At 35.3% G+C, this 11470-nt stretch overlaps 1 protein-coding gene across 1 annotated transcript; it reads right to left on the bottom strand.

The window, feature by feature from the left end:
* Nucleotides 1-10194: 10194 nt before the first annotated feature.
* On the bottom strand, nt 10195-11124 carry LOC123315434. Its single transcript, XM_044901123.1, has one exon. It carries the CDS (start codon nt 11122-11124, stop codon nt 10195-10197), a length of 930 nt encoding a protein of 309 aa, XP_044757058.1.
* Between the last annotated feature and the right edge of the window lie 346 nt (nt 11125-11470).

Below are 11470 nucleotides of genomic sequence, written 5' to 3'. Positions count from 1 at the left end.
CTGGTTTCGTTATCAGCATTGATCAGGCTTCCATTCCAGCTGAACAAGTAAATATCGAAAATCTCGATTTTTTGGGTCAAAAATGAGCAAGGGCTTAGACCCCCCTAAAAGGACCTATTTGCTCCTCTGCATACAAATCAGGCTGTCCTACTACTGTTTTAGGATATAGAGTGTATAATACTTACTTTTTTGATTCAACCAAACCTAACAGTTGATGATTCAATAGAGAATTGCACTCCAGAGAGCAGTTCAAAGTGAACTGGAAAATGAAAAATGGAAAAACAATAAATTCGATTTTTTTTTCAAACGAACTCAGATATTTGAAAGTTTGATATGAAAATATAGGTTTTCAAATAAGCTGAATCCATTGCGAGCATTCTCGAAAGCCTATCTCTCACCGTTCAGATTTTCATTTTGGAAATGTCATTTTTCAAAAGTTGAAAATTTCAATCTGCAATATCTCTTGTTATATTCGTCTGATCCAATTCGGATTTCCGGTTTCGTAATCAGCATTGATAAGGCTTCCATTCCAGCTCAAAAACTAAATATCGAAAATCTCGATTTTTTTGGTCAAAAATGAGCAAGGGGTTAGACCCCCCTAAAATGACCTATTTGCTCCTCTGCATACAAATCAGGGTGTCCTATTACTGTTTTAGGATATAGAGTGTATAATACTAACTTTTTTGATTCAACCAAACCTAACAGTTGATGATTCAAGAGAGAATTGCACTCCAGAGAGCAGTTCAAATTGAACTGGAAAATGAAAAATGGAAAAACAATAAATTCGATTTTTTTTTCAAACGAACTCAGATATTTGAAAGTTTGATATGAAAATATAGGTTTTCAAATAAGCTGAATCCATTGCGAGCATTCTCGAAAGCCTATCTCTCACCGTTCAGATTTTCATTTTGGAAATGTCATTTTTCAAAAGTTGAAAATTTCAATCTGCAATATCTCTTGTTATACTCGTCTGATCCAATTGGGATTTCCGGTTTCGTAATCAGCATTGATAAGGCTTCCATTCCAGCTCAAAAACTAAATATAGAAAATCTCGATTTTTTGGGTCAAAAATGAGCAAGGGGTTAGACCCCCCTAAAATGACCTATTTGCTCCTCTGCATACAAATCAGGGTGTCCTATTACTGTTTTAGGATATAGAGTGTATAATACTAACTTTTTTGATTCAACCAAACCTAACAGTTGATGATTCAATAGAGAATTGCACTCCAGAGAGCAGTTCAAAGTGAACTGGAAAATGAAAAATGGAAAAACAATAAATTCGATTTTTTTTTAACGAAGCCAGATATTTGAGAGTTTGATATGAAAATATAGGTTTTCAAATAAGCTGAATCCATTGCGAGCATTCTCAAAAGCCTCTCACCGTTCAGATTTTCATTTTGGAAATGTCATTTTTCAAAAGTTGAAAATTTCAATCTGCAATATCTCTTGTTATATTCGTCTGATCCAATTGGGATTTCCGGTTTCGTAATCAGCATTGATAAGGCTTCCATTCCAGCTCAAAAACTAAATATAGAAAATCTCGATTTTTTGGGTCAAAAATGAGCAAGGGGTTAGACCCCCCTAAAATGACCTATTTGCTCCTCTGCATACAAATCAGGGTGTCCTATTACTGTTTTAGGATATAGAGTGTATAATACTAACTTTTTTGATTCAACCAAACCTAACAGTTGATGATTCAATAGAGAATTGCACTCCAGAGAGCAGTTCAAAGTGAACTGGGAAATGAAAAATGGAAAAACAATAAATTCGATTTTTTTTTTAACGAAGCCAGATATTTGAGAGTTTGATATGAAAATATAGGTTTTCAAATAAGCTGAATCCATTGCGAGCATTCTCAAAAGCCTCTCACCGTTCAGATTTTCATTTTGGAAATGTCATTTTTCAAAAGTTGAAAATTTCAATCTCCAATATCTCTTGTTATATTCAATTGATCCAATTGGGATTGCCGGTTTCGGAATCAGCATTGAAAAGGCTTCCATTCCAGCTCAAAAACTAAATATCGAAAATCTCGATTTTTTGGGTCAAAAACGAGCAAGGGCTTAGACCCCCCTAAAATGACCTATTTGCTCCTCTGCATAAAAATCAGGGTGTCCTACTACTGTCTTAGGATATGGAGTGTATAGAACTTACTTTTTTGATTCAACCAAACCTAACAGTTGATGATTCAATAGAGAATTGCACTCCAGAGAGCAGTTCAAATTGAACTGGAAAATGAAAAATGGAAAAACAATAAATTCGATTTTTTTTTCAAACGAACTCAGATATTTGAAAGTTTGATATGAAAATATAGGTTTTCAAATAAGCTGAATCCATTGCGAGCATTCTCGAAAGCCTATCTCTCAACGTTCAGATTTTCATTTTGGAAATGTCATTTTTCAAAAGTTGAAAATTTCAATCTGCAATATCTCTTGTTATATTCGTCTGATCCAATTGGGATTTCCGGTTTCGTAATCAGCATTGATAAGGCTTCCATTCCAACTCAAAAACTAAATATCGAAAATCTCGATTTTTTGGGTCAAAAATGAGCAAGGGGTTAGACCCCCCTAAAATGACCTATTTGCTCTTCTGCCTGAAAATCAGGAAGTTCAACCACTGTCTTAGGATATGGAGTGTATGATACTTACTTTGTCAATTCCACCAAACTAGACAGTTGATGATTCAATAGAGAATTGCACGCCAGAGAGCAGTTCAAATTGAACTGGAAAATGAAAAATGGAAAAACAATAAATTCGATTTTTCTTTAAACAACGTCGGATATTTGAAAGTTCATCATGAAGACATAGGTTTTCGAATATGCTGAATCTATAGCAAGTATTCCTGAAAGTCTATCTCTCTCCGTTCAGATTTTCATCTTGAAAATGGCATTTTTCAAAAGTTGCAAATTTCAATCTGCAATATCTCTTGTTATATTCGTCTGATCCAATTGGGATTTCTGGTTTCGTTATCAGCATTGATCAGGCTTCCATTCCAGCTGAACAACTTAATATCGAAAATCTCGATTTTTAGGGTCAAAAATGAGCAAGGGCTTAGACCCCCCTAAAATGACCTATTTGCTCCTCTGCATAAAAATCAGGGTGTCCTACTACTGTCTTAGGATATGGAGTGTATAATACCTACTTTTTTGATTCAACCAAACGTAACAGTTGATGATTCAATAGAGAATTGCACTCCAGAGAGCAGTTCAAAGTGAACTGGAAAATGAAAAATGGAAAAAAAATAAATTCGATTTTTTTTTGAACAAAGTCAGATATTTGAAAGTTTATCATGAAAATATAGGTTTTCAAATAAGCTGAATCCATTGCGAGCATTTTCGAAAGCCTATCTCTCACCGTTCAGATTTTCATTTTGGAAATGTCATTTTTCAAAAGTTGAAAATTTCAATCTGCAATATCTCTTGTTATATTCGTTTGATACAATTCGGATTTCCGGATTCGTAATCAGCATTGATAAGGCTTCCATTCCAGCTCTAAAACTAAATATCGAAAATCTCGATTTTTTGGGTCAAAAATGAGCAAGGGCTTAGACCCCCCTAAAATGACCTATTTGCTCCTCTGCATAAAAATCAGGGTGTCCTACTACTGTCTTAGGATATGGAGTGTATGATACTTACTTTGTCGATTCCACCAAACTAAACAGTTGATGATTCAATAGAGAATTGCACTCCAGAGAGCAGTTCAAATTGAACTGGAAAATAAAAAATGGAAAAACAATAAATTAGATTTTTCTTTGAACAAGTCCGATATTTGAGAGTTCATCATGAAAATATAGGTTTTCGAATATGCTGAATCTATAGCAAGTATTCATGAAAGCCTATCTCTCTCCGTTCAGATTTTCATCTTGAAAATGGCATTTTTCAAAAGTTGCAAATTTCAATCTGCAATATCTCTTGTTATATTCCTCTGATCCAATTGGGATTTCCGGTTTCGTAATCAGCATTGATCAGACTTCCATTCCAGCTCAACAACTAAATATCGAAAATCTCGATTTTTTTGGGTCAAAAATGAGCAAGGGCTTAGACCCCCCTAAAATGACCTATTTGCTCCTCTGCATACAAATCAGGCTGCCCTACTACTGTTTTAGGATATAGAGTGTATAATACTCACTTTTTTGATTCAACCAAACCTAACAGTTGATGATTCAATAGAGAATTGCACTCCAGAGAGCAGTTCAAAGTGAACTGTTAAATGAAAAATGGAAAAACAATAAATTCGATTTTTTTTTCAAACGAACTCAGATATTTGAAAGTTTGATATGAAAATATAGGTTTTCAAATAAGCTGAATCCATTGCGAGCATTCTCGAAAGCCTATCTCTCACCGTTCAGATTTTCATTTTGGAAATGTCATTTTTCAAAAGTTGAAAATTTTAATCTGCAATATCTCTTGTTATATTCGTCTGATCCAATTGGGATTTCCGGTTTCGTAATCAGCATTGATCAGACTTCCATTCCAGCTCAACAACTAAATATCGAAAATCTCGATTTTTTTGGTCAAAAATGAGCAAGGTCTTAGACCCCCCTAAAATGACCTATTTGCTCCTCTGCATACAAATCAGGCTGTCCTACTACTGTTTTAGGATATAGAGTGTATAATACTTACTTTTTTGATTCAACCAAACCTAACAGTTGATGATTCAATAGAGAATTGCACTCCAGAGAGCAGTTCAAATTGAACTGGAAAATGAAAAATGGAAAAACAATAAATTCGATTTTTTTTTCAAACGAACTCAGATATTTGAAAGTTTGATATGAAAATATAGGTTTTCAAATAAGCTGAATCCATTGCGAGCATTCTCGAAAGCCTATCTCTCACCGTTCAGATTTTCATTTTGGAAATGTCATTTTTCAAAAGTTGAAAATTTTAATCTGCAATATCTCTTGTTATATTCGTCTGATCCAATTGGGATTTCCGGTTTCGTAATCAGCATTGATCAGACTTCCATTCCAGCTCAACAACTAAATATCGAAAATCTCGATTTTTTTGGTCAAAAATGAGCAAGGTCTTAGACCCCCCTAAAATGACCTATTTGCTCTTCTGCCTGAAAATCAGGAAGTTCAACCACTGTCTTAGGATATGGAGTGTATGATACTTACTTTGTCAATTCCACCAAACTAGACAGTTGATGATTCAATGGAGAATTGCACTCCAGAGAGCAGTTCAAATTGAACTGGAAAATGAAAAATGGAAAAACAATAAATTCGATTTTTCTTTAAACAACGTCGGATATTTGAAAGTTCATCATGAAGACATAGGTTTTCGAATATGCTGAATCTATAGCAAGTATTCCTGAAAGTCTATCTCTCTCCGTTCAGATTTTCATCTTGAAAATGGCATTTTTCAAAAGTTGCAAATTTCAATCTACAATATCTCTTGTTATATTCGTGTGATCCAATTGGGATTTCTGGTTTCGTTATCAGCATTGATCCGGCTTCCATTCCAGCTCAACAACTAAATATCGAAAATTTCGATTTTTTGGGTCAAAAATGAGCAAGGGCTTAGACCCCCCTAAAATGACCTATTTGCTCTTCAGCCTGAAAATCAGGAAGTTCAACTACTGTCTTAGGATATGAAAATATAGGTTTTAAAATGTGCTGAATCAATTTCGAGCATTCTCAAAAGCCTATCTCTCACCGTTCAGATTTTCATTTTGGAAATGTCATTTTTCAAAAGTTGAAAATTTTAATCTGCAATATCTCTTGTTATATTCGTCTGATCCAATTGGGATTTCCGGTTTCGTAATCAGCATTGATAAATCTTCCATTCCAGCTCAAAAACTAAATATCGAAAATCTCGATTTTTTTGGTCAAAAATGAGCAAGGGCTTAGACCCCCCTAAAATGACCTATTTGCTCCTCTGCATACAAATCAGGGTGTCCTATTACTGTTTTAGGATATGGAGTGTATAATACTTACTTTTTTGATTCAACCAAACCTAACAGTTGATGATTCAATAGAGAATTGCACTCCAGAGAGCAGTTCAAAGTGAACTGGTAAATGAAAAATGGAAAAACAATAAATTCGATTTTTTTTCAAACGAACTCAGATATTTGAAAGTTTGATATGAAAATATAGGTTTTCAAATAAGCTGAATCCATTGCGAGCATTCTCAAAAGCCTATCTCTCACCGTTCAGATTTTCATTTTGGAAATGTCAATTTTCAAAAGTTGAAAATTTCAATCTGCAATATCTCTTGTTATATTCGTCTGATCCAATTAGGATTTCCGGTTTCGTTATCAGCATTGATCAGGCTTCCACTCCGGCTCAACAACTAAATATAGAAAATCTCGATTTTTTGGGTCAAAAATGAGCAAGGGCTTAGACCTCCCTAAAATGACCTATTTGCTCCTCTGCATAAAAATCAGGGTGTCCTACTACTGTCTTAGGATATGAAGTGTATAATACTTACTTTTTTGATTCAACCAAACCTAACAGTTGATGATTCAATAGAGAATTGCACTCCAGAGAGCAGTTCAAAGTGAACTGGAAAATGAAAAATGGAAAAACAATAAATTCGATTTTTTTTTCAAACGAACTCAGATATTTGAAAGTTTGATATGAAAATGAAGGTTTTCAAATAAGCTGAATCCATTGCGAGCATTCTCGAAAGCCTTTCTCTCACCGTTCAGATTTTCATTTTGGAAATGTCATTTTTCAAAAGTTGAAAATTTCAATCTGCAATATCTCTTGTTATATTCGTCTGATCCAATTGGGATTTCCGGTTTCGTAATCAGCATTGATAAGGCTTCCATTCCAGCTCAAAAACTAAATATCGAAAATCTCGAATTTTTGGGTCAAAAATGAGCAAGGGGTTAGACCCCTCTAAAATGACCTATTTGCTCTTCTGCCTGAAAATCAAGAAGTTCAACTACTGTCTTAGGATATGGAGTGTATGATACTTACTTTGTTGATTCCACCAAACTAAACAGTTGATGATTCAATAGAGAATTGCACTCCAGAGAGCAGTTCAAAGTGAACTGGAAAATGAAAAATGGAAAAACAATAAATTCGATTTTTTTTTAAACAAAGTCAGATATTTGAAAGTTTATCATGAAAATAGAGGTTTTCAAATAAGCTGAATCAATTGCGAGTATTCTCGAAAGCCTTCCTCTCACCGTTCAGATCTTCATTTCGGAAATGTCATTTTTCAAAAGTTGCAAATTTCAATCTGCAATATCTCTTGTTATATTCGTGTGATCCAATTGGGATTTCTGGTTTCGTTATCAGCATTGATCCGGCTTCCATTCCAGCTCAACAACTAAATATCGAAAATTTCGATTTTTTGGGTCAAAAATGAGCAAGGGCTTAGACCCCCCTAAAATGACCTATTTGCTCTTCTGCCTGAAAATCAGGAAGTTCATCTATTGTCTTAGGATATGGAGTGTATGATACTTACTTTGTTGATTCCACCAAACTAAACAGTTGATGATTCAATAGAGAATTGCACTCCAGAGAGCAGTTCAAATTGAACTGGAAAATGAAAAATGGAAAAACAATAAATTCGATTTTTCTTCAAACAACGTCGGATATTTGAAAGTTCATCATGAAAATGAAGGTTTTCGAATATGCTGAATCTATAGCAAGTATTCCTGAAAGCCTATCTCTCTCCGTTCAGATTTTCATCTTGAAAATGGCATTTTTCAAAAGTTGCAAATTTCAATCTACAATATCTCTTGTTATATTCGTGTGATCCAATTGGGATTTCTGGTTTCGTTATCAGCATTGATCCGGCTTCCATTCCAGCTCAACAACTAAATATCGAAAATTTCGATTTTTTGGGTCAAAAAGGAGCAAGGGCTTAGACCTCCCCTAAAATGACCTATTTGCTCTTCTGCCTGAAAATCAGGAAGTTCATCTACTGTCTTAGGATATGGAGTGTATGATACTTACTTTGTTGATTCCACCAAACTAAACAGTTGATGATTCAATAGAGAATTGCACTCCAGAGAGCAGTTCAAATTGAACTGGAAAATGAAAAATGGAAAAACAATAAATTCGATTTTTCTTTAAACAACGTCGGAGATTTGAAAGTTCATCATGAAAATAAAGGTTTTCGAATATGCTGAATCTATAGCAAGTATTCCTGAAAGCCTATCTCTCTCCGTTCAGATTTTCATCTTGAAAATGGCATTTTTCAAAAGTTGCAAATTTCAATCTACAATATCTCTTGTTATATTCGTGTGATCCAATTGGGATTTCTGGTTTCGTTATCAGCATTGATCCGGCTTCCATTCCAGCTCAACAACTAAATATCGAAAATTTCGATTTTTTGGGTCAAAAATGAGCAAGGGCTTAGACCCCCCTAAAATGACCTATTTGCTCTTCTGCCTGAAAATCAGGAAGTTCATCTACTGTCTTAGGATATGGAGTGTATGATTCTTACTTTGTTGATTCCACCAAACTAAACAGTTGATGATTCAATAGAGAATTGCACTCCAGAGAGCAGTTCAAAGTGAACTGGAAAATGAAAAATGGAAAAACAATAAATTCGATTTTTTTTTAAACAAAGTCAGATATTTGAAAGTTTATCATGAAAATAGAGGTTTTCAAATAAGCTGAATCCATTGCGAGTATTCTCGAAAGCCTTCCTCTCACCGTTCAGATCTTCATTTTGGAAATGTCATTTTTCAAAAGTTGCAAATTTCAATCTGCAATATCTCTTGTTATATTCGTCTGATCCAATTGGGATTTCCGGTTTCGTAATCAGCATTGATAAGGCTTCCATTCCAGCTCAAAAACTAAATATCGAAAATCTCGAATTTTTGGGTCAAAAATGAGCAAGGGGTTAGACCCCTCTAAAATGACCTATTTGCTCTTCTGCCTGAAAATCAAGAAGTTCAACTACTGTCTTAGGATATGAAGTGTATGATACTTACTTTGTTGATTCCACCAAACTAAACAGTTGATGATTCAATAGAGAATTGCACTCCAGAGAGCAGTTCAAAGTGAACTGGAAAATGAAAAATGGAAAAACAATAAATTCGATTTTTTTTTAAACAAAGTCAGATATTTGAAAGTTTATCATGAAATTAGAGGTTTTCAAATAAGCTGAATCCATTGCGAGTATTCTCGAAAGCCTTCCTCTCACCGTTCAGATCTTCATTTTGGAAATGTCATTTTTCAAAAGTTGAAAATTTCAATCTGCAATATCTCTTGTTATATTCGTCTGATCCAATTGGGATTTCCGGTTTCGTAATCAGCATTGATGAGGCTTCCATTCCAGCTCAAAAACTAAATATCGAAAATCTCGATTTTTTGGGTCAAAAATGAGCAAGGGGTTGGACCCCTCTAAAATGACCTATTTGCTCTTCTGCCTGAAAATCAGGAAGTTCAACTACTGTCCTAGGATATGGAGTGTATGATACTTACTTTGTTGATTCCAAGAAACTAAACAGTTGATGATTCAATAGAGAATTGCACTCCAGAGAGCAGTTCAAATTGAACTGGAAAATGAAAAATGGAAAAGCAATAAATTCGATTTTTCTTTGAACAACGTCAGATATTTGAAAGTTCATTATAAAAATATAGGTTTTCGAATATGCTGAATCTATAGCAAGTATTCCTGAAAGCCTATCTCTCTCCGTTCAGATTTTCATCTCGAAAATGGCTGGAGGATTGAGATCAAGTGGACTGTATTTAATTTCTCAAGTTTTTAAAAATACCTTCAAATCCTACCTTTTTTCCGGACTTAACCTTGGGTGTTGGATGAATCTTCGTAATTAGATGAAAACTCGTTTCACTCACGCTCTGGCCAGAGTTTCACTATATCTGGTTTGAATGCCGGAAAATCTTCCAGATTGAAGTCGTCGAAATTTGAAAATTGTGAAGAATGTAGAATATTGAAAATATATTACACTGGAGCACAAGTACTTCGCAGCTGAATTTGAATTGAATTGAATTGTTTTTTTTTTTAACATGTGTCTTTAGAACATATGAATTCCTCTCACATCGATGAAGGAGAAATTTGAAGGCATATACGGGGGAGGATTGAAACATACTTAAAATTAGGTGATTTTGACTGAAAAGAATTGAAAAGCTTTGGAAAATATTACAAGAGAATTGGATTTGAAAATGGAAAATATTTTAAAACAAAATTTATATAGAAAAAAAAACAAATTAATAATTGAAAGAAAAAATCTTGCGTGGTCGCAACATACCGCCCACCTTAAATACGCAGTATTTAACTATCCTCTAGTGGAAGGGGACAAAGTTTGATAACAGGTCTTTTAAGAATATTGTTATCAGCAGTTTTTACTGAAGCAACCCTAGTACAACCGTCTGCACCAGGATGCAATTCAACTATACGTCCCAATTGCCATTTACAGGGTGGCAAGTTGTCCGATTTTATAAGGACTAGCACATTTTCTTTAACAGGCGTACTGGATAGATGCCATTTACTTCTTTGGTGTAAGTTGTGTAAATATTCTTTGGACCAACGATTCCAAAAATCGCGGTGCATACGCTCTAGAAGTTGCCAACGTGTAAGTCTATTGATGGGAAGAGCAGTGTTATCTTGCTCTGGTAGAGCAGTCAGCGGTTCTAAAGTAAGGAAGTGGCCTGGAGTTAGGGCAGAAAAATCATGGGGATCATTACTAACGGGTGTCAGCGGACGAGAATTAAGAATAGCTTCGACCTGAGTGAAGACAGTGTTAAGCTCCTCGTACGTGAGAATCTGCTCTCCAACAACTCGAAGAAGATGCATCTTTGCACACTTGATTGCAGACTCCCAAAGACCTCCGAAATGAGGTGCAGAAGCAGGGTTGAAATGCCAAGTGATTGATTCCGCAGAAGCAGCCTTGGCGAATAGTTCGTTCAAATACCTATGAGCGGCGACAAAATTGGTACCACAATCGCTATATAAGTTGGAACAACGCCCACGACGAGCAATGAACCGCTTCAAAGCTGCAAGAAAGGTATTCATCGTCAAATCAGAAGCAAGTTCCAAATGTACAGCTTTTGTCGCGAAGCAAACGAACAAGCAAAGATAAGCCTTAGAAGCACGAATTCCACGGTGTTTACTCATAGTGACTTTGAAGGGACCCGCGAAATCAACACCAGTATGGGAAAAAGGTTTGAGGCGAGAGACACGAGAAGGAGGGAGATCGCCCATTATGGCAGGGGGGAAGGACTGTGGATTATGTCTGAAACATGTCATGCATTTGGAGAGGACTCGTTTAATGGAGCGACGGAATGAAAGGATCCAAAACCGTTGTGCTATTAAAAATTGGACGGTTTGTAGACCAGCGTGAAAATAAGTTTGATGAAAATGAGAAATTATCAAATCGGTTAATCGGCTACGACTGGGCAAAATTGCGGGAAATTTTTTTGAAAAAGAGAGCGGAGCTTGCCGAAGTCGACCACCAACTCTGAGAATACCTTCACTGTCAATGAATGGGGAAAGTTTGAGGAATGACTTTGGAAGTTTGCGGTTATTTTGAATATTGTACATTTCATCT

The sequence above is a fragment of the Coccinella septempunctata genome, chromosome 6 (genome assembly GCF_907165205.1).
Source record: "Coccinella septempunctata chromosome 6, icCocSept1.1, whole genome shotgun sequence".
Classification (NCBI taxonomy): domain Eukaryota; kingdom Metazoa; phylum Arthropoda; class Insecta; order Coleoptera; family Coccinellidae; genus Coccinella; species Coccinella septempunctata.
Note: the sequence above shows the minus strand (reverse complement) of the source record. Positions and strands in the feature narration are given on the sequence as shown.

Bases quoted from the DNA above. Each gene is read 5' to 3' on its own strand.
- LOC123315434 (XM_044901123.1), bottom strand. From the start codon at position 11,124: ATGGGCGATCTCCCTCCTTCTCGTGTCTCTCGCCTCAAACCTTTTTCC.